Source organism: Metopolophium dirhodum, chromosome 2, assembly GCF_019925205.1.
Source record: "Metopolophium dirhodum isolate CAU chromosome 2, ASM1992520v1, whole genome shotgun sequence".
NCBI classification, from domain to species: Eukaryota; Metazoa; Arthropoda; class Insecta; order Hemiptera; family Aphididae; genus Metopolophium; species Metopolophium dirhodum.
In genome coordinates, this window is record NC_083561.1 from 1,153,516 (window position 1) to 1,174,675 (window position 21,160).

Sequence of the window (21,160 nt, forward strand, 5' to 3'; positions counted from 1 at the left end):
TTTAATCAAATGCCAATACCTATTTAACTATGATTATATAAAAATAACTAATTGGGTTTATCACCTACATTGACATAGGTCACCCACCCACCCACTCAATTTATTTTATTTTTTTTGTTAATCACGAGATTCACAAAATATACTCACTTTGAGCTAATACTGATCTTAAATAGCTGTTTAGTGTTATTTTTATCAGCAAATAAATGTAGGAAACAAAATTCAATGTAAAATAAACATTATAAATATTAATTTCTACAAAAAGTAATTCATAACACTACACTAAATATCGAAAACAAGTTAGATAAGTTAAAATAAACATTACAATGCTTGTTTAAATAAAATTCACGAATTCATTCACATACAATATAAACTAATAAGGTGGTGGTTGTAAACCATACGGATGTCCTTGTTGTGTTTGTTGGGGATTTTGCATCTGTCTTTGCATGTGATGTTGTTGCTGTTGTTGTTGCTGTTGCTGCTGCTGCTGTTGTTGCTGCTGTTGTTGCATAGCCATCATATGTCGAATACGCTGTTGACTAAATTGCTGAAACATAAAAATAGAATATGTTTATACTATCTTACTTACTAAATTAATTGGATGATTTAGATAGATATTTACATTACATAATCGTATTTTGTTCACAATATTTACCTGATGGTATTGAGAATGTGGTGCTTGTTGATTCGGACCAGTTGGACGAGTGTACGGAGGTGCTGGATTCTGCGGGCCACTCATTGGATTCATTGGCACGTTTTGATTCTATTAGTTTTGATCATTGATAGAAAATTGTATTTAAAAACTTAAATTAAAATTTATAACATTTATAAAATAATTAAATTTAAAAACTAAAATGTTACTTAAAAAAAAAATTATTGTAAATAAATACATTTAGAAACTATTAAATTATTATCATAAGTTATCTTAACTCAATGAAGTATGAGTTAAATGAATATGTGGAAAATATGAACTCGAGTTTTTTTCCGTTATGGATTTATACTCTATTCTGATTAAGATTACATCATTTTCATACACATCAATAAATTATATTTAAATTCTGAATTTAGGAAAAAAAATACGAAGGAAAAAAGAACAAACTTATAAAGAGTATAAGTTAGACATTTTTAATACAGGAAAATTCTTCTGTAAATTCCGTTATGGATTTATACTCTATTCTGATTAAGATTACATCAATAAATTATATTTAAATTCTGAATTTAGGAAAAAAAATACTAAGGAAAAAAGAACAAACTTATAAAGAGTATAAGCTAGACATTTTTAATACAGGAAAATTCTTCTGTAAATTCAATTTTTTTACTTGTCTATATTATTGTATATTTTAATGGATAAAATAATAGTAGGTGGAAATGAATTACTTACAAAAAAAGAGTGATTGTTACATATTACTATACATTCATATAATAAATATTAATAACCGACATAATATCTATTATTATTTATTAAGCATATCATATTATTGTATTATGTATCTAGCATTTATTAAAAACTTATTTCTTATTTAATTGATACTTTTGATAATAGTTAAATTTAGATCAAATAGTATTTAGAAGATAATAATATACAAAAGCACCTAACCATTCCCTCAATTCCACTTACAAACTATGTCAATTAGTAATTGATAGTTTAGGTATTTTTTAATGTTTTAAATATAGTTAGTCAACCCTATTTCATAATCCTAATTTCAGCTTTGGTTCTACATCGATAAATCTGTTGATAATTTATATAGTGTGAATATTGTGTTTATATTTATAAAATGGATTTATAGTAAAATATAATTTACTTAATCCTATTAAGGAGCTTACGGCAGAACTGGTAAGATACCTATTGAACTTATTGTATTTTACTTTTACATACTTGTACTTGAATTATTATATATTAAAAAAAAAAAATGATTTAAGCTGGGAATGTTCTATCACAAATAAATTGTCCACTATTTTTTTTATAGTTGTTGAAAACAAGTTTCATAAAAACTGACCCCTTTGTGACTAAGGTTTAGTCAATACTGTGCATAACCCTCCTACATATTTCAAGATGAAATTATGGAAATTATGATATTAAATAAATAAAAAAAACAACCTAACTTCTAAAACCAATCTAATAAAGATGTATGGACATTATATATATTAATGACATATTAACATGAAAACTTAGTGGCCAAATATAATATTATTATTAGTTATATAATTTAATAATTTATATTTTAAACAATATTATTAATTTCATAATTATATCATTTTATTAATTACTATCATTTATCATCAAAATTAATAAATTATTGTAAATTTGTTCATTTTTTCTTGGGTTTTTTTTTCGGTTGTTCTTATTTCCCTGTTCTTTTTTTGTTTGTTTTTTTCCCTGTTCTTTTTTTCTTGGTCTTTTTTTACAGATTACCTTAAATTCTATAAGAATAATGTTTACATCAATGTGTATTTTACTTGCTATTTTAATTGGAAGCATAAAATATAGAACAATACAGTTCCAATCATTTAATAAACTCATTCTATATCATTTTTGTATACATTGTACAAATAACATTTTAGAGGTAAGTTGGTGAATGGTGAAACCATATTGAATAAATCCAAAATCTTAATGTTTAATCTAAGCACTTACTTGCATGTACGGAGGTCTCATTCCAGGTTGTTGTCCTACATAACCTCCATAGTTTTGATTCATACCTAATAAATACAATGTTTAAGACTAAATTTTCTAATGTATTTATTCATGGACTTACTTTGCTGCATATTGGAATACATTTGTGTTGGTTGCTGTGTTGGATACATTTGTGGAGTGTTTTGCTGGGGAGGCGGAATTGGTACATTATTTTGTCCTCTTCTAATGACACAAGTTAAATATAATATTAAAGGAAAATTACTTTACCCTTGATTATCAATTGAATAATAATTTACCTTATAAACTGCTGTCTAGGCATAGGTTGGAAATTTGGATTCATATTCGGTTGCTGTCCTGTTTGACCCATGTATTGGTTAGTAGGCAAGCGCATACGAAGCATATGACTTAATGCTTGTTTAGAAGTATTTCCTGGACGATCAAATCTTGTTCCAGGACCTGGGACAGGTGTTGGCGGCACTTGTTGAGGATAAAAGTTAGGACCTCCTTGCGGTGCTTGCTGTCCATAACTACTCCACTGAGGATTTTGAGCCGGAGTTGGCCCAGGAGCTGGTCCTGGGACTGGAACTGGGCCAGCACCAGGAACCGGACCTGGACCTGGTTGCATCGGAAACATACCTCCACTATAGCCCATATGCTGACCCTGTGTATTCTTTCATAAATATACAAAATTAATTAGGATGGAATTTGAACATAAGGAAGAATGTCAGATTACTAATTAGTAATTACTTATTAGTTATAAGAAATAACTATGCACAATTATCATAAGTTACTAAACTATATGCATTTTCTTAGTACAAAATGGAAACATTATAATAAGGGCTGGGAATGTTATGAACTAAAAAAACTAAAAAAATCCCCTAAAAATGTAAAACAATGAATTAGCATAATGCACTAAAAAACAATAATTACATAAAAATATTACATGCAAAAAATCTAAAAAATGTAACATCCATTGTATATAGAAATATAGGACCAAATGTAGTTTAGTACCTATGTCCTAACTCATTTTACAATTTTATTTTTCAAAATGAGTATCTTAAGGCACTGAAACTTAGAATTCAACAAAATTGTCTTATGTAATTTTGTAAACTGTGTATTTAGTTTACCATATTTTTTGAAAATATATAATTTTTTTTCTAGTGCTTTTGGTAAAATTTCCTTGGTAAAAAAGAACTACAAATTTTCCAGATTCTGTGCCAATTAAATATTAATACATAGATTTTGATTTTGATATATAAAAAAAAACTGAATACCTAATGAGCATAAGTACAAAACTGCATTCATGCACAAAATCCAATACATATTATATATTATTAAAACTATTTAGTATGATTTAGCAATATATTGATTAAATTATGATGATTTTGGATTGTATGGGTACAGTATTAATACAATTATTAAGTACACAGTAGCAGCAGTAATTATTGTATTATAATTTGTAACACATAAAACCTATAACAAATTGTTATACAAAAAAGTGTATTGGTCCGTATTGACTTCATTAGTTTTATAGAATTTAAAATGTATAATTAGATTAATTTTAATTATTTGTGTCGATAAAAGAATAACTTGTACATAACTATACAACATTCTGTTAGAATCTTGGAATAAAAATTCAAAAATTTGATTTACTTAATATAATATAATGCCCTTAAAACCAGATAAATGCTCTTAAACTCAAAAAGATACAAACTTATGCAAAATAAAAGTAGGTATACCCATTGAATAAGAAATGAGTTTCATAAATCATCATTTAACATATTTTGTTTATTAATTTACCCCAAAACAAGAATAGTATAGCCATTACTAGAAAAAAAGTGCAAAGTTAATAGAAATATTATTTTAAATGCTATTATCAGTTGTAAAAATTGTTCAAAGAATATTAATTGTATGTATAAATATAAGTTTTATAAACAAATAATTAATATTACTACTGTGCCATTGCGCATAAAAACGAATCCCTCTGCATTGATTAGTATTATATATAATATAAAAATATGTGTAATTATTAAATACTGATTATGTAGCTACCTGCATTTGTGGATGCATTTGAGGACCGGGTCCCATTTGAGCATTAGGAGTCATAGGTGACATAGGTGGAGGTTGTTGTTGTTTCTTACGTCTAGGATTAGGTGGTCCTCCTTGAGCTTTCATATTACGTTTAACACCTCTACCTGGTGATTCCGGTACGGAGGATGGTGTATCTGGACGTCCTGGTCCTGAACCCATGTTCATCCCAGAACCAACTCCTTTTATCTGATTACAATAAACACAAGGACACTACTTTACAAGTGAATGTACTGTTCTTTTCAATTTCCCAGAAATAATGCGAACTTAAAAGCCCCCGTATAATAGAAATTAAAACACTTTGCGTAAATTAAATATAAAATAAACAAATAATAATAAATTATAATATCAAAATACAAACTGATCACCTAACTTATTACACATTCATATGCATAAAATATTTTGATGGAAACATCAAGAAAAAATATTTAAATAATATTAAATAAGAATAGATTAAAAATCTAGTACTTACAGGTTTTTCCTGGGGAGGTTCTAAATCCTCGGGAGGTAAAGGCAAAGGTTCTAAGAAATATGATGCAGACTTCACTAATGAATGTGTATGGAACTTGAGCATCCTATGGTTTTCTTCATACCATAACGGTTTTCGTTCAACTCGCACAGCACTAAACCACGACCATGACAATGGAGCTGGATTTTTATGACCTTCTAGTAGATCCCAAGCACTTACACGCTGCTTGTCACATACTTTCAAACCTTGTTTGTCATTAGAATCTAAACCTGTTGAAATCTTATTCCCTTTGATATCAGTGCCAATTTGTTCACAAGTAATGATTTCACATTGCTGTTTACCCAAAGGCAAAAGCTGTCTAACTTGTGAAATGGACATGGAGTGTTTTTCCCCAACTTCCTAAAAACAACATTAATATGAATAATGTTGATATTAATTTTTTAAGATATTTTACTTTTTTTAGTTTTTTTATCAAATTTTGATAGTGTTTTCGATTTTCTTCTCCTTTTTCTGTTTGAGAGTCAGATACAAGAGTTGAATGTATTAAAGTAGCCAACATATCTATTACTGTGTTAAATAATTTCCTACAAAATAATATTAGACATTATTATTTAAATACGGGTTTTTTTTTAACAAACATCTTACGTGTTATTAGTCAAATCTATCACTGAATATGTTACAAGCTGCACAAAAAGAACTGCCCAATCTATTGTCAAAGCAGTACTTCGCTGAATTGTATCAAACATGCCTCCTACTAAACTGAATCTTAATGCAAGTGAGTCTTGTGCAGCATCAACTTCTTTATTGCTGGCACATCCTTCTTGAATTCCAAGACGTTCCTATTAACCATAATAATACATAAAAAAACCTTGTCTAGATGTCTATCAAACATATTGATTTGTTTTACCTCCTTTGACAATACTAAATACTGAGACAACTGATTATGTACGGATGAAAGTAAATTTTCACGTTGGTCATCTTGTCCTTTGAGGCAACTGAGTACTAATGACAAAAATGGCTGATGATAAGCCAAAATAGCTGGTGGCGGAGGTACAGAATTAGTGTTTTGAGAAGGTCGAGGGTGCGGTGGTGTGCCTTTATTACTACTTCGACTACTACTACCACCCCCACTTACACCATGGGTAGTAATTGGAGTAACATTACCAGAATTTGTACCACCTAGTCCAATCATATTTCCACTCTCTAATACTTGACCTTAAACCAATAGCAATGCAAAATTAGACTCAAAGAAAAAAGTTAATAATAATATATTATAGTTAAAATGTATGTGTTAATTGTATATCAACTTTTAAATTTAAAGTAAATATTTACCAGCTACTTTCAACACTCTTCCTTGAACTGCACTAGGCAACTTCGAAATAAGTGGTGCTAATAACCACATTGAATGAGTTTTTTTGATGTTTTCACTTCTGAAACAATTTTAAAAATAATCATAAGACAGTAATATCATTGAATATAATATATTGTACATATTTTTATAAATATATACTCAATGATTTGTTGGTTGTTTGTTTAACTAACTAATTACATATTATTATCAATCATCACAATTCATAATTAGAATACGAGTATAGCATATTATAAAATGAATTGAATCCAAATACATAAAATCTTCAAAATTACTTTTGGTTGTGACTAAAAATTAAAGTAACTTCTTTGATCAAATATTTCAGTAGAAAACAAAATCACTATATGAAAACAACTACATTTTTCTGCAACAAAGTATAGAATTAAACTTTTTGATTCAGCTAAAAGTTAAACTATTTCATCTTTTAAATCAATAAGTCTTAAAAATATAACAAAAACTTCTTGTTATATCACAACAACCCAATATCTAAACACTATCCACTCTATACTAAGTTCAATGAGGATACTAAAATCCATTTTTACAATGTACCTCTCTACCATATCAATCATGTATTCGTGTATAATGTATATTATTATTTTCAAAAACTATTTAATTATTAGTTACATTTTATTTTAATAGTAATTTTTAAATATTTATTAAAAAACTAAAATGTAAGGTCTGGCTCTTAATAATACAAATTATTAAATAATTACTTGTTCTGGGTATTTAGGTTGTGTTGGAACATATCTATAGCTGCTTTAGCGACTATATCCAACCATTGATTTAAATCTGGAGAATTTGGTGAAAATTGCTTAAACATAAGTTGCATTTCTAACCAAGACATTCTAAGAGTCCATTGATCAGAATTCTAAACAAACAAATGATTAACAAAATTAACTATTAAGTACTAAACACAAATTATTTATTTTTCCAAACATTATGAGTGAACATTAATTATTACCTCTAAAATGTTAGTAATTATTGTCCTTGAATCTAAAGAAATATCAGATCCACTTGCTGTTTCTGGATAACATATCATATGCAAAAGTCTTTGTGCCTAATCATTAAGTTATTAAATTATTTTTATTTTTAAACTTAATAATAGTTTCAAAAATATTATTCCCATACTTGTTTAGAAGATAGCATACTGTCCAAAAGCATATCCTGGTGACATAATTCTTCAGGATTTTGAAGACAACGTTCCAACACCCATTCTTGACTACATATTTCTCTCAATATAAATTGTGCCAGGTCAGATAAGCCAGGAGCCTGAGTGTCAGCATTTCCTAGGCTAAAAACATTTTTTTTTAAATTTAGAATTAAGTAATAATATGATAATCATAATATAATACCCTCCCAATTCCATAAGTAAATGATCAGCTGAACCACCAAGAATATCGGATGTGCCTAGAATATGGCTAATTGACAATTCACTAGGTATTTTACTGGTACCGCCAGGAGTGCTAACTTGGCTAGATGGCGATTTTTTTATTGATTGATTAGGACGTTGTGCTGTAGCATCACCAACTACTATAATAGCTTTTAATACAGCTAATAAAGGACCAACTCTTATATTATTATGAGCTGCAGCTAATAAATGTCTATCACAACTTTGTTTAATGCTGCAGCTAGAATTTGAGTTTGATATAGGGTTTGGTGATGTACCTAAAATATAAATTACATAAATATTATTCATTTTCAATTTTAAATTTTCATGTCTTGGTTTTTTTTTATGAAACCACTTACCAACTGAATAAAGACTGGGTTGGGGCACTTCAGTAGTTTTAAAGAGGCGTAACAATAAATGGCATGTAAGTCTAGCCGACGCTTCTGCCTCTGGATCTGTATCTGCTGCTCCATGTCCTTTAAATTAATAAAATAAATAATATTATATAATTTATTTAAGATGATGAAGATTTTGTAAGCTTAAAATATTTCAATAAATTGTTTACCTTCATTACTGACTGTTAAAAGGGATGGTAAAGCTACATGTACTACAAAGTCTTCCAATGAAAAACAATGGCGTGCTAAAAATAAATAATATCATATTCAATGAATAATTAGTTTTTCTATTATGCACATAAAATCATAAAAGTGTAAGGAAATTTATGATATTTACCAACAAGAATAGATGTAAATAATGCTAAAGAATTGTGTACAGTGATATCATTCATATCCACACGTGATAAAACTTCTCCAAAAATAATAGGATTATTAGAAGAACAACACAAAGCCATTAATACTCCTGAAAAAATAATAATATTTTATAACTATTTATTGTAATGAGTAAATTAAATCAATATTTACAGTAAATAATTTATTATTATTACCAAGCCATTCAGATGCTAATGAACTACATGATGCTGTTAATTCTGCACTAAGTATAGCTAAATCATTTAAACGTTCGATATCTGAAGTTTCTGTTGCAACAGCAATTACCACATTACATACTAAACTGTATCGATTACTTTGAGATTCATTTAGTTGTCTGTGCCAACCAGGATCAATTTTACCTGTAAAAATAATTATATATTAGATTACCTTTGTATTAATAATATAAGAACAAAAAACACATACATCCTCTTCTATAAGTCATTATTAAATCATTCATGTAACTAGAATTCCAATTTCCATGTGTCATAGTAGATGGTTGAAGATTTGCGTGGAGTGTCTGTCGTATTTTTGTGTACAAAGTATTAAATGGTTCAGCTCCAGGTAGACGACCTTTTAAAAGTGGTGCAGCAGATATGTATAAGTCATACAAATGAGATAGAACACAACGTTCAACACTTGAACAATCTGCAGGATTTGATACATGTTTAACAACACGGTATAGATTTTCAAAAGCACCAACTACTTGTTCTTGATTTACTAAAAATAAATAATATACATAATGATAATATATATTTTTACTCCACAGTATTTAGTTTTGAATTACTTCATAACATAATATATAATAATACAAAATAAAAACTTTATTCTTACATAAAAGGCAACAATGATATCTACGCAAAACTCCAACAATGTAGAGAACTAAGGATGTTGTATAAATTCGTACTAATGATGACCCTTTAGCAGCCAATTGTGCCTCAACATCTGGTATATCCATTAATATCTATAAACATAAAAATACCAAGTATTAAAAAAGTTTTAAATTTGCTTAACTCAAGAAATAAATATAATAATAAAATATAGCTCTAAAATATAGAGTGAATATTAAAAAAACAATTCTGATTGCCCACCCTTCTGAAGTTGTAATTAAATTCTTTAATATGAGCACAAAATCAATGTGGGTGTTAAATATGTTAGATAGTAGATAGTGATAAAAATGTTGCCAAAATTAAATATATTCATATTTCTAAGAAATTATGAACTAAGTGTATTGTATAATTACTAATTAGTAGCCTTATTTACCTGGATACAAACATCAAGAAGTGAATTGACATTTAATGCTAACTCCATAAGATCAAATAAGAAAGCTACATGTTCTTGAACTGGAAGATAATTTGAGTTGCCTATAATAAATATTAATAAAAATAAATTTTATTTTACAATCATAAATTTAATATACAGATATGTTTTAAAAAATGTATAAAAGAAAAAACGTAATTATTACCAGTTGCAAATGCATTTATTGCTTCAAGTACATTAAGACTACATTGCCAAGTCACAACATGTTGGTCAAAATATGATAAATTTTGTACACGAGCTGTAGTTGCTTCAAAGTTGAATTCATTTCTTGAATGTTTCTTAACTTTTCCACCTATTATTGAATTTACACAATTTAAAATTACATATTTTTATCCTAAATTAAAAATAATATTTAATATTTACCTTCAGCTATATCAATACTGAATTTCTTACTAAATAATTTACAAATATCTTTACTAATGCGCTTTATAGTGTGTCTTGCATCATCTCTCATTTTACCAAAACCATACAACAATACATGTCTTTGATTGCAATCATGGCTTGTGGTTTCTTCATCCTAGTCATTACACAAAAAAATGAATTTATTGTTAATAAAAATTGTTTAATTATAGTACTTGGTAAAATTACCAATGGTAAAGGAAAATGTGTTGCATATAATAAATGTCGAGATGGTCGGCATTTATACATATTATCATTTGTGTTTGTCGATGGATCATTTGATTCCAATCCTCCAATTGATGAACCAGCAAATGGTTCAACTTTTGGAGAATCAGGTGCATCCTAAAACATTTTCAAAAGAAAACATAATTATTTGTTAGGTGTATAATATTTTATAAAAATTTAAAATTATTAATTAACAATACCATTGAATTTTGTTGTTCCTCTTTGATATGCTGAAGTAATTTATCGAGATCATCATCTATTTTACTATCATCATAATCCATATGTCGATTATGATGTTCCTAAAAATTTAATTAAACTTAAATAAATTGTAGTAATGTTTAAGACAACAAACAAATTATAAAATATAGTGTTATTATATTATATAAAATATGATAACACTTAAATAGATTACTATCCACGGTTAGTCATACTTACTGGAACATTTGGTTTTAAATCAAAAAGATTATCATCTTCCATGTGGACTTGTGCTTGAGACGGTCCTGCACCTGAAGGAGTATCTGCTGGTTTATTACTTCCTGGTTGGCACATTCCTAAAAATAATTAAATAAATGTTATTAAAGTTTACCACATTCAATGAGTTTAAATATTACCAATATTATTGGTTGATTGCAAATCCCCTCTTGATATTAATGTACACATATATGCATCATGTGAAAATACATCATTTCGTATAAGTTCAGTAAATACATGTACTAAATTTGTAAATGTTGTACGACTTGTACTTGTATTTTCTAAAATAATTATAATATGAGTTTAATATTCTTTGATGTTTTATGAATTACAAATTAAAAATTCATACCAAGTACTGGTGCATCATGATCAAGAAAATTCATTAAAAGTGGTTGAAAAAGTGGAAGAGTTGCTGGTGTTGAAACAATAGAATCTTTATCTTCACTGGGACCACCAGGTACAACTTCTACAGATGAATCACTTTCACGACCTGTGATTTCAGCTTGACGTTTGTCTAATAATCTAGCCACAGCCATTCCACGATGTTCTCCTCGTCTTAAGCTACTTAAAGCCCATTCACATAAAACTTTCACAACAATTTGATCTTGTTCAACATTCTAATCAATAAAATAATATTAGTACAATGAGTGTAATATATAAAATAAATATAAAATACTATATTTATTATTTACATATTCAGATCTATTATCTTTCAAAGTCTCATTTTCTGTAGACATGGACATGTTCCCAAGAAGTGGATTAGAATTGTCTTTGGAGTTTGGTGGTAAAAAAATTTTATTATATAGTGTATCTAAAGAATTATTTTGATCAATTCGTTCAAAACTGTGACGGTCTAATGCATCCAAAACATTTAAAATTTTTATTGTTTTTGCTCCTGAACAGTTCACAAAAAAAATATTAGGTTACATGCTTATGTAAGTCCAAAATAATTATTGGTAAATAATAAATATATAATATATGTACCAATTGATGACTTATGAAATTTATCCAAACACCATCTACCTTCTGCTGCTTGGCTTCTTATTTTAACAATTTCTTCTGCCTGTTTAAGTTGTTTTCTATACATAAAGTTTAAATATATAAAATACTTGTCATAATTTAAGTAATCAATAATAAAAAAGGGTGTAAATGGGTGACGATCTGCAGTACAGTAGAATACAAGTGGGTAACTGTAATGGTTGGTGTTACATTCTAATTCAATGATAATATAATATCATTGAATATGAAAAACGATTCTGAGCAGAGATGGTTTGTAAGCCTAGAATATTTTGAGCCGGTAAGTTGAATTAATATTATTTGCGTATTATCATATTTGTATATTATAATAATCAACTTTAAAAGTTTCACGTACCCACAAATAATATTTTTAAATTACAAGAAAATAACTAAAATCATAATACTTAGTTATTTAATATGGAATTTTCTTCAAATTTGAACTTACATTAACTATAAAAAAAAAACTGTTCATATATTTTTTGGTTACAGAATTAACTATTTATGTTGAACCTTGTTTTAAGTTTTTAATCTTTAGCTATAAAAGTTGAACATTTTATAAATTTTTAACTATAAAATAATTTGTACATATTCAATTTGATAAATGTTGTCAATATTCAAACTTAAAATGCTTATAAAAAAAATCATGGCTATGTATTTTAATATTTTTCAACTACTACTGAAATAATATATCAAGAGCCTTGTATTACATTTTTAGACATTTTGATCCAATGAATAAAATTTTTATGACATTAGTACAAAAAAAAAATATTGAAAATCGACTATGTTCATAAACCGCTTAAAACAAGTCAAACTATTTTCAAAATTTTATCAAACATAGAAAATTTTAAAATAAACATGCTGTATTAATAAGTATTTACAGTTCTTCATTTTTAATTTATAACAAAATAAGAAATTACTCCATGAGAGATTAAGTAAATATCCAATGTAATAAAAATTCTTCTAAAATAAAATAACTTTAAGCACTCATACAATTTTAATTTGACTTACTTATAGACAAACTTATGAAGAATCATATATTTTAGATTCAAATCATCAATATAAAAAGAAAATTTTACAATATTTTATGGTTTTTTTTGAATTGTTACAATTCTGACTTCAAGTGCTTATAAAAAATTATTGTAGATTTACGTTCAACTTTTTTTTATTTTTATTATTGACATTAATTTAAAATAAACTAAAAACAATTGAAAATTTCATATGCCTATAAATAGCTCAACATGAGTAAGTATATTTTATGGTGCATAAAAAATGCTAATATAAACATTCAGTGAAAATTGCATGCATCTACAGTAATTTTAGAGTCACACCAAAAACCAAAACCGATCTTGTGTAAAAATTCCTGTTTTTCCAGTTGCTTTTGAAAACTACTGGGAATTTTAACCTCCCAAATGCACCAACTAGATTTAGTTTCCTACCAAAAAGGATACTGAAGTTAAAAATCAAAGCATTATTTCAACTACTTATCGTGTACACAGATACAAAAAATAAAAAAACACATCATTTTAAAACCAATACAATCATCGCTCCACTCAGAATCTAAAATTAAGTTTAATATTTTCCAAAAATACTCCTCAATAAATCTAAGTCTCAATATTTAAATATTATAATAAACCTGATATAAATTAGTTGCAACATTGTCAAAAAGCAATAAATAATCAAATAAAATGTAATTATTGTTCATACTTTTTTTGTTTTTAACTATTTTATTTACATTAATATAATATAGTATACATATTGTATTATCTAGAATCTAGATTAAAACCAATACATATTTTGAGTTACCTTAATTGAATATTATTTGTTCTCTGAGGCATCGGTAAGACTACTGGTGAACAAGGAAGATAATCTAGAGGTGATCCATTTAGAACAGATGGAAGTTTTCCACCACCTGAATGATTCCATATAAGAGAAGTAGGACATTCTAATAAAATAACCTGAAAAAAATAAATTAATAATTGTACAATTACTATGAAAAGTACAAGTTTATAGTTTCTTCATTGAATACTTGAATTATACAGCTAAGAGGAAGTAAAATATCTCTATGATGAGGACAAGACATCATATCATTCAATGTAGACGCAGCATTGGTAGCACTAGAAGTATTGCTAAAATAGATTTTTGTTAAAATTGTATACAAATTGTATCATAGACTAATATTATACCTCGGGACACTATTATTTGAAGCTCCTTTTGAAGTAGGACTCTGTGGTGGATTCAAGTCGATTACTGAGTTGCATATTGTATTTAATTTACGAGAACAAAAATAAACTAATTTTCGACTAAGAAGTTCAGATTGACAAAATTCTGAACAGTACTGTAAAGCTAAAGGACTTAATACTTTCAATAAACCATCTTCACTGTTAGATGATGATTTATAACGTTCAAGCATATCTAATATCCATTGAAGAACCTCTTGACGATCTAATAGTCCTTCCTAAAATACAATAATATATTCATCAAAAAGTATAATATAAACATAACATGTACACAATTTACCTGATACATATACTTGATGAGACTAGTACAATAATTCCATTGTTTAAGCGAAATTTTTTGCTCTTCGGTCATTGACAAATAATGTGATGAACTCATTGACATATTTGCATTTTGATAATAATCTTGAAGTTTTGTTAGTTGTTCTTTAGTAAACTTAAGTAATGTACTCGTCCACTCTAAATTGATCATTATACACTATTGTTAAAAGATCAAAGATGTATAGCTGAATAAAATTTACGTACCAAGTGTAGGATCGGGCAGTTGACGTTTAGATTTTATTTTTGCTTCAGACACAGCAATTGTATATGCAGAACTTAATTTTATAAACCATGTAGCACGAATTAATGGGACATTATATTCACATAATAACATAAATATTTCTTCTTTCTTGTTGAAATTGGGGGCCTATAAATTTTGTAAAGTCTCACAATGTTATCTTGAATATAAGTCACACATAATTATGTCTTTTTACATGTATTATAAAAATCAAACATTTTCGAATACAAATAAACTAGAAGGGTAGGTATTATCCATTAAGTACCTACTTTAAAATGTGGAAATAGTTTCTAAGTTGTAAACAAATCTGTCTAATTTTATTAAATTTAATTATAAAATGTAAATACACACAAGACACTTGCCTTTTTAGAAAGTATATTTAATGGTTTAAATCCAGCTAAATCTTTAAACCAAGCTTCAACTGTTGTCTTTGATCGGGCAGTAGCAGGCCAAAAATTATCTTTTGGATTTATTTGTAACCTTTTACGTCCAGTATCTACTAGTGTATTAAGTTCTTCTTTTTTATTAATAATTGCATTGAAGAATGCACCAATTTTGGATGCTGTGATGTTATAATTACGAGCTGTTCCATGTTGATGTTCATCTGATATAGTAAGTGATGTAGTGAACCCATGTTTTACATTAACCGTTGTTAATTCATCCTAACAACATAGGAATTTAAATATTATTCATTTAAAACCCTTTTTATTGTTTATTATAATTAAAAAACACTCACCTCTTTTTGTTTGGGTTCTTGTGGATAAACATCGGGCGGACCAAGACGAGGCCTTTTTAATGGACGCTTCTCATATGAGAATCCCATTATGTATGTTTATAACGTCATAAACACATCATTGTCTATGCTACCTAATGCTAGGTACTATTAAGTTTTAATATCACAAAAATCGAGAATCAATAATTAACCTACATAATAACTTTATTCGTTACTAAATACTACTACCTAGATTATCGAAACGAAAATACATAATACATTCACCAGTCCATTGGTTTAATTATATTTTTAAAAATTCAAATAAAAACACACAAAACAAAAAATAATAATGTCACAATTAAAACAAAACTTTACAGAAAAAAATCATCTCATCCATAATACTATGATAGTTGAATAATTATTGTTTACGGTATTTACTTTTTTGTTATTATGATAATTGATAAAGTAAACGTAAAATGTAGAGTATGTATACAAGCATAATATTACTATTATATCTGTGATACAAGTATTTTTCATGTCTGTGAAGTAAGTTAGCAGCCTGCTCCCGTAGTCCGTACGTTTAGCGCTTATCAATTCTGATAAGGTAGGTAACCGCATTCCTGCATAATCTATTGCCTATGCATATCATACAAGGGGTTTTAATAAAAATATTTATGCGGAATATTTTAGACCTAAAAAAACAGAATATTCTTATTTAGTAGGTATCTACATTAAACTTTTACATATTATACCTAACTAGTAAATAAAATACTGTTATAATGAGTGAAAATAAGATCATATAGCAAAAGAATAATCATTAAGGAGTTAGCCCCCCCCCCCAAAAAAAAAATTATTAAACATTTTTCATAGTATAAAATATTAAAAAAGGTAATTTTACAACGATTGACAAAATCTTGGAACTTTACAAAATATTTTTTTTCCCGAAATGTCAAAATAAATGTCAATATAATAATTATTATACCATATCATTATACATTTATACCTAACCCTTTATGTAATCACATAAAGACATTGAAAAAACTGGTAGGCACAGGTTTCTTCTCAACATAAGCTAATTATTGAAAGTAATCGTAGATATATAAGAACTTTGTGTGAAGTGACACTTTTTTTGTGCAGACAAGGCCTAGGCCATTTAGAGGCCACAATTAAGCTCCCAGCTCCACGAATCAGTGTATGAAGTGGATAGTAATTTTTTCGATTAATAATTATATTTAGGAAATTTTAAAGAAGCCTGTAATATGATATCTAAATTATATCCTGAATCTGCCCAGAAATATAAAGAGAAAACGAAATACTATCCATGGAGTTCAAGATGAGCTTATTAATATTTGTGCCGGTTTATCAAAAGATACCATAATACAAGAAGTTGAAGCACGAGTATGCTACAAGAAATCTTTAATAACTCTTCAATATTATGCATTGAAAAAGATATCAATATCAGTATTGAGAACGGTATTGATATATTTGCCAATAAAATAGGTTTATTGCACTAAAATAACAAAATATTTATTGTATTATAAATTAATGAAGTGCATAATATTATATAGTTAGTAATTCGTATTTAGTAGTTTTGTAATTTAGTAATTTAGTAGTTGATGTGTACTGAAGAGTGAAGGTATTATTGATATTCGAGTGGGGGTGTGGGGGCAAAGCCCCCACGGCTTATTTTGCAAAGAAACATTTAAGGCCCACCTAAAATTCGTTCAAATATCCGCCTATGCATTAAGGTCATTAAAGTTCGCACTTTTTTTAAAAGTTGAATTTTGTCCGGAGTGACCCGTAAAATGGGTTGACTTCGGACACGTACTTATTAGATTTCATTAAAAACTGATGTTATAATTACAATGGGTGACTTCGGACAGTATAGATATTTAAAAAAAAAATGTAATGAATTGAAATAAAACCCCATACATTTATCGCAAATACAACATAATTTATTAAATCTTCTAAAAAAATAATTATTTACTTTTCTATAAACATGTCAACTTAAAATTTATTTTTTTACTTTTCTGTTTGTCATTTTGTTGTCATTTTTTTATAACTAACACCATCAACGACATTTTAAATAACATTAGGATTATAATTCGTATATACGGACGACCTCCTACATTGTTGGTGTATACTGTATAAAAATAAAATAATATGATAGTATAATTATTATTGTACCTACACATATAAATCTAACACAATGAATTTTTTTATTGTTATACAATTATATACATATTTTAATTGCATTGTAAAACAATTACATTTAATGCTGAAAATTGCAATTAAAATTTTAAAATAAATTAGTGTAGAACTGGTTTAAAAAAAGCTATGCGCTACATAAAATAAAAATACATTTCCTGTAACTCCAAAGCTTTACTTGGATATAATATAAAAAAGGTGGGTAAGTGGATGTCGCTCTGCTGTACAGTATGTTACAAGTGGGTCACTGTAATAGATGGTGTTAAATTTGAATTCAATGATATAATATCATTGTATAAGAAAAACGATTCTGAGCGAAAACGGTCGTCAGCCTATGATATTATTACCAAGTATATTTGATGATATTATTGTGAATAAAGTAATTTATATATAACCTATTTACGTGGAACCTTGTTTTAAATTTTTAATCCTTAGCTACAAAAGTTGAACATTTTATAAATTTTTAACTACAAAATAATTATTACATTTTAAATTTGATAAATTTTGTCAAAATTTGAACTTTAAATGCTTATAAAAAAAACTGTGGCTATGTATTTTTAATATTGTTCAACTGCTATTAGAACGATATATCAAGAGCCTTATATTAAATTTTCACGCTTTTTTACCCAAAAAATAAAAATTTATTGATATTTATAGAAAAAAAAACTAAAAAAATTGAAAACAGACAATGTCCGTAAACAACTCAAAAAGTGTCAAATTATTTTCAAAATTTTATCGTGTATAGAAAATTCTAATATAAACATTCAGTGAAATTGTCAAGTAGCTACAGTCATACGTTTTTTAATTATAAGAAAATAAGAAAATCGTTACATGAGAAATCAAGTAAATATCAAATGTTGTAAAAATATGAATTTCAAACGCTCATAAAAATTTAATTTAAGATTCTTGTAGATATTTTTTTTTGATAAAGGTAGACAAACTTATGATTAATCTTATTTACATTTTCAAATCTTAGATTTAAAAAGAAAAATTTTTATGAACTCTCAACTCAAAATAATTTGCTAATTTTCGTGAATTTTCAGTATTTTGTCAATATTTGAACTTTAAATGCTTATAAATAAAAACTGTGACTAAGGATTTTTAATTTTTTTCATCTGCCTTTGAAACAATAACCTAGGAGTCTTCTATTAAATTTTCAAGCTTTTTTACTCAACAGATAAAATTTTATTGATATTTATAGAAAAAAAAACTAAAAAAAATGGAAATTGACAATGTCCGTAAACAGCTCAAAATAAGTCAAAATATTTGGAAAATGTTATGGTGTATAGGAAATGCAATTATAAACATTTAGTCAAAATTTAATGTCCCTACGGTCATTTGTTTTAGAGTTACACCAAAAACCAAAATCGATTTTCTCGAAAACAGATTTTGCGTAAATATTCCCGTTTTTCCTTAATTTTTCTTTTGTTTTTCACGTCGCTTTTGAAAACTACTGGGAAATTTTTACTTTCGACCCCCCAAAGTACCAACTAGATTCACTTTCCTATCAGAAAACTGTTGAAGAAAATCCAAGCACTTTTACTGTCCTAAAAGGTGATGACAGACACAAAAAAAAAAAAAATAAAAAAACGCACATCATTGTAAAATCAATACGCTTCGCGTAAATAATACTCGCTTCGCTCAGAATCTAAAAGTAGAATACATAAAACTATAAAAAAAACTTTTTATTGCATCTTCTATATATAGTATATTAGAAATTTCATTTCATATTATAGACATTTTAATTTGTTGACTTTTTTAGGCTGAGCGGCTCCGATGAATGTACCGATGTAAAAATAATGATGTGTGTGATTTTTTTTAAAATTTAAAAATTATTTCTTGTGACTGTCATCACCTTTTAAGACAGTAAAAATGCTTTGATTTTCTCCAACAGCATCTTTCCTGGTAGGAAATTGAATCTAGTTAGTGGGTTAAAAGTTTCAATAGTTTCAAAAGCGTCAGGAAAAATAAACAAAAAATTAAAGAAAAACTAATATTTTTACGCAAAACCAGATTGAAAAATTATTTATTGTTGCTCTAAAAAAAAAAACCTTAGTTGCATGACATTTTCACAGTATGTTTATATTAGCAATTCCTATTCACCATACAATTTTCAAATATTTCGATTTCTATTAACTATTTATACGCATAAGAAGTTTTTTTTAATTATTTATATGCATAAGAAGTTTTTTTTAATTATTTTCGATAAAAAATATTTTGCTTGATCTAAAAATTTGAAAATGTAATACAACGGTCTTCACTGCGGTCTACTGGCAAACGCGTTCTACCGGCCGCTGTAGGATGCGGTCTACCTGCGACCGGCCGGTTTTTTATATAGGCCTAAGTTTATTTTACACTTTTTTCGGTCAACACTTTCATCTTTATTGCCTTATACACAAACGCACACTCAACGGAACGAAAGTTTATGGAGACCATTACGCTTAAAAGTAGTTAAAAATGTGTGTGGTACAAGTCCTGATCTCCTTCCAATGTAAAATTATTATAAGTTATGTATAATACATTTAACGTAATACATATGATATAATGATACATATTATTGCAGGTATCTCATGGAAATATGGTGGCGAGGAATAAATAAATCGGATTTATTTAATGCATATTTGAGAAATATGTCGGAAATGTTTGTATAACATATTATATTATATTTATTTATATTCATTGACAATAATTTTTTGGACACACAAATTTTTAATTATTAATTTTTTACTAGGTATTACTATTACAATAATTATATTATAATATTATGATATAGTTTTTAATTTATTTATTTTCGGTAGACCGCATACTATACTCGTAAATTCACCGGTAGACCGCATACTATATGACAGTCATTAGGGCTAATTCATCAAATGATATATTTTTCCAAACAATTAATTATTTTATATTACAATTAATAACCAATTTATATTAACCATTACGTAGGTAAGTATCTAATTATTAGGTAATCAATATAAATTATGAATCCTTCTATTTTTATAAATTCATCATAAAGATATCATTAAATTAGGGTTATGGAATGGGGGGGAGGCAATGCCCCCCACAGCTTATATTGTCACTAAAAGTATTTTGCACCTAGTGACAGTGGCGTATATAGAGATAATTTTTGGGGTGGGCTATAGTAGATAGAAACTAGCAAGTGATCTATTATTTAGAGGCTACTGTCTACTATATATTTAACAGTTTCTATAAATATATTCATATTTGTTATTTTTCAACAGGCTATGAAATATTATAACTTATAATAGTACCTAATAAACAGGGCTAGGATTTGTATGCAATAAAAAACGG

At 27.3% G+C, this 21,160-nt stretch overlaps 1 protein-coding gene across 1 annotated transcript; it reads right to left on the reverse strand.

The window, feature by feature from the left end:
* Nucleotides 1-218: 218 nt before the first annotated feature.
* LOC132939553 (mediator of RNA polymerase II transcription subunit 12) lies at nucleotides 219-16,080 on the reverse strand. The gene is made up of 38 exons (XM_061006784.1): nucleotides 15,668-16,080; nucleotides 15,294-15,593; nucleotides 14,898-15,060; nucleotides 14,656-14,831; nucleotides 14,322-14,593; nucleotides 14,165-14,264; nucleotides 13,942-14,093; nucleotides 12,106-12,200; nucleotides 11,814-12,016; nucleotides 11,471-11,738; nucleotides 11,262-11,402; nucleotides 11,086-11,201; nucleotides 10,851-10,949; nucleotides 10,615-10,767; nucleotides 10,390-10,543; nucleotides 10,172-10,318; nucleotides 9,970-10,070; nucleotides 9,541-9,670; nucleotides 9,133-9,426; nucleotides 8,886-9,068; nucleotides 8,675-8,800; nucleotides 8,508-8,582; nucleotides 8,302-8,418; nucleotides 7,908-8,220; nucleotides 7,684-7,846; nucleotides 7,517-7,612; nucleotides 7,269-7,423; nucleotides 6,519-6,616; nucleotides 6,094-6,401; nucleotides 5,832-6,025; nucleotides 5,641-5,770; nucleotides 5,190-5,585; nucleotides 4,682-4,930; nucleotides 2,926-3,299; nucleotides 2,751-2,851; nucleotides 2,630-2,694; nucleotides 653-760; nucleotides 219-544 (listed from the first exon to the last, which is right to left on the reverse strand). Exons 1-38 carry the CDS (start codon nucleotides 15,752-15,754, stop codon nucleotides 371-373), a joined length of 6,576 nt encoding a protein of 2,191 aa, XP_060862767.1. The 5' UTR covers nucleotides 15,755-16,080; the 3' UTR covers nucleotides 219-370.
* Nucleotides 16,081-21,160: the final 5,080 nt, after the last annotated feature.

What these genes read in the sequence shown, in the direction of transcription:
- LOC132939553 (XM_061006784.1), bottom strand. Translation starts at nt 15,754, where the DNA reads ATGGGATTCTCATATGAGAAGCGTCCATTAAAAAGGCCTCGTCTTGGT. An exon ending in TCATGATGCACCAGTACTTG is followed by an intron (nt 11,403 to 11,470) that starts GTATGAATTTTT and finishes TAATTATTTTAG; the next exon opens with AAAATACAAGTACAAGTCGT. An exon ending in AATGACTTATAGAAGAGGAT is followed by an intron (nt 9,069 to 9,132) that starts GTATGTGTTTTT and finishes TTATTTTTACAG; the next exon opens with GTAAAATTGATCCTGGTTGG.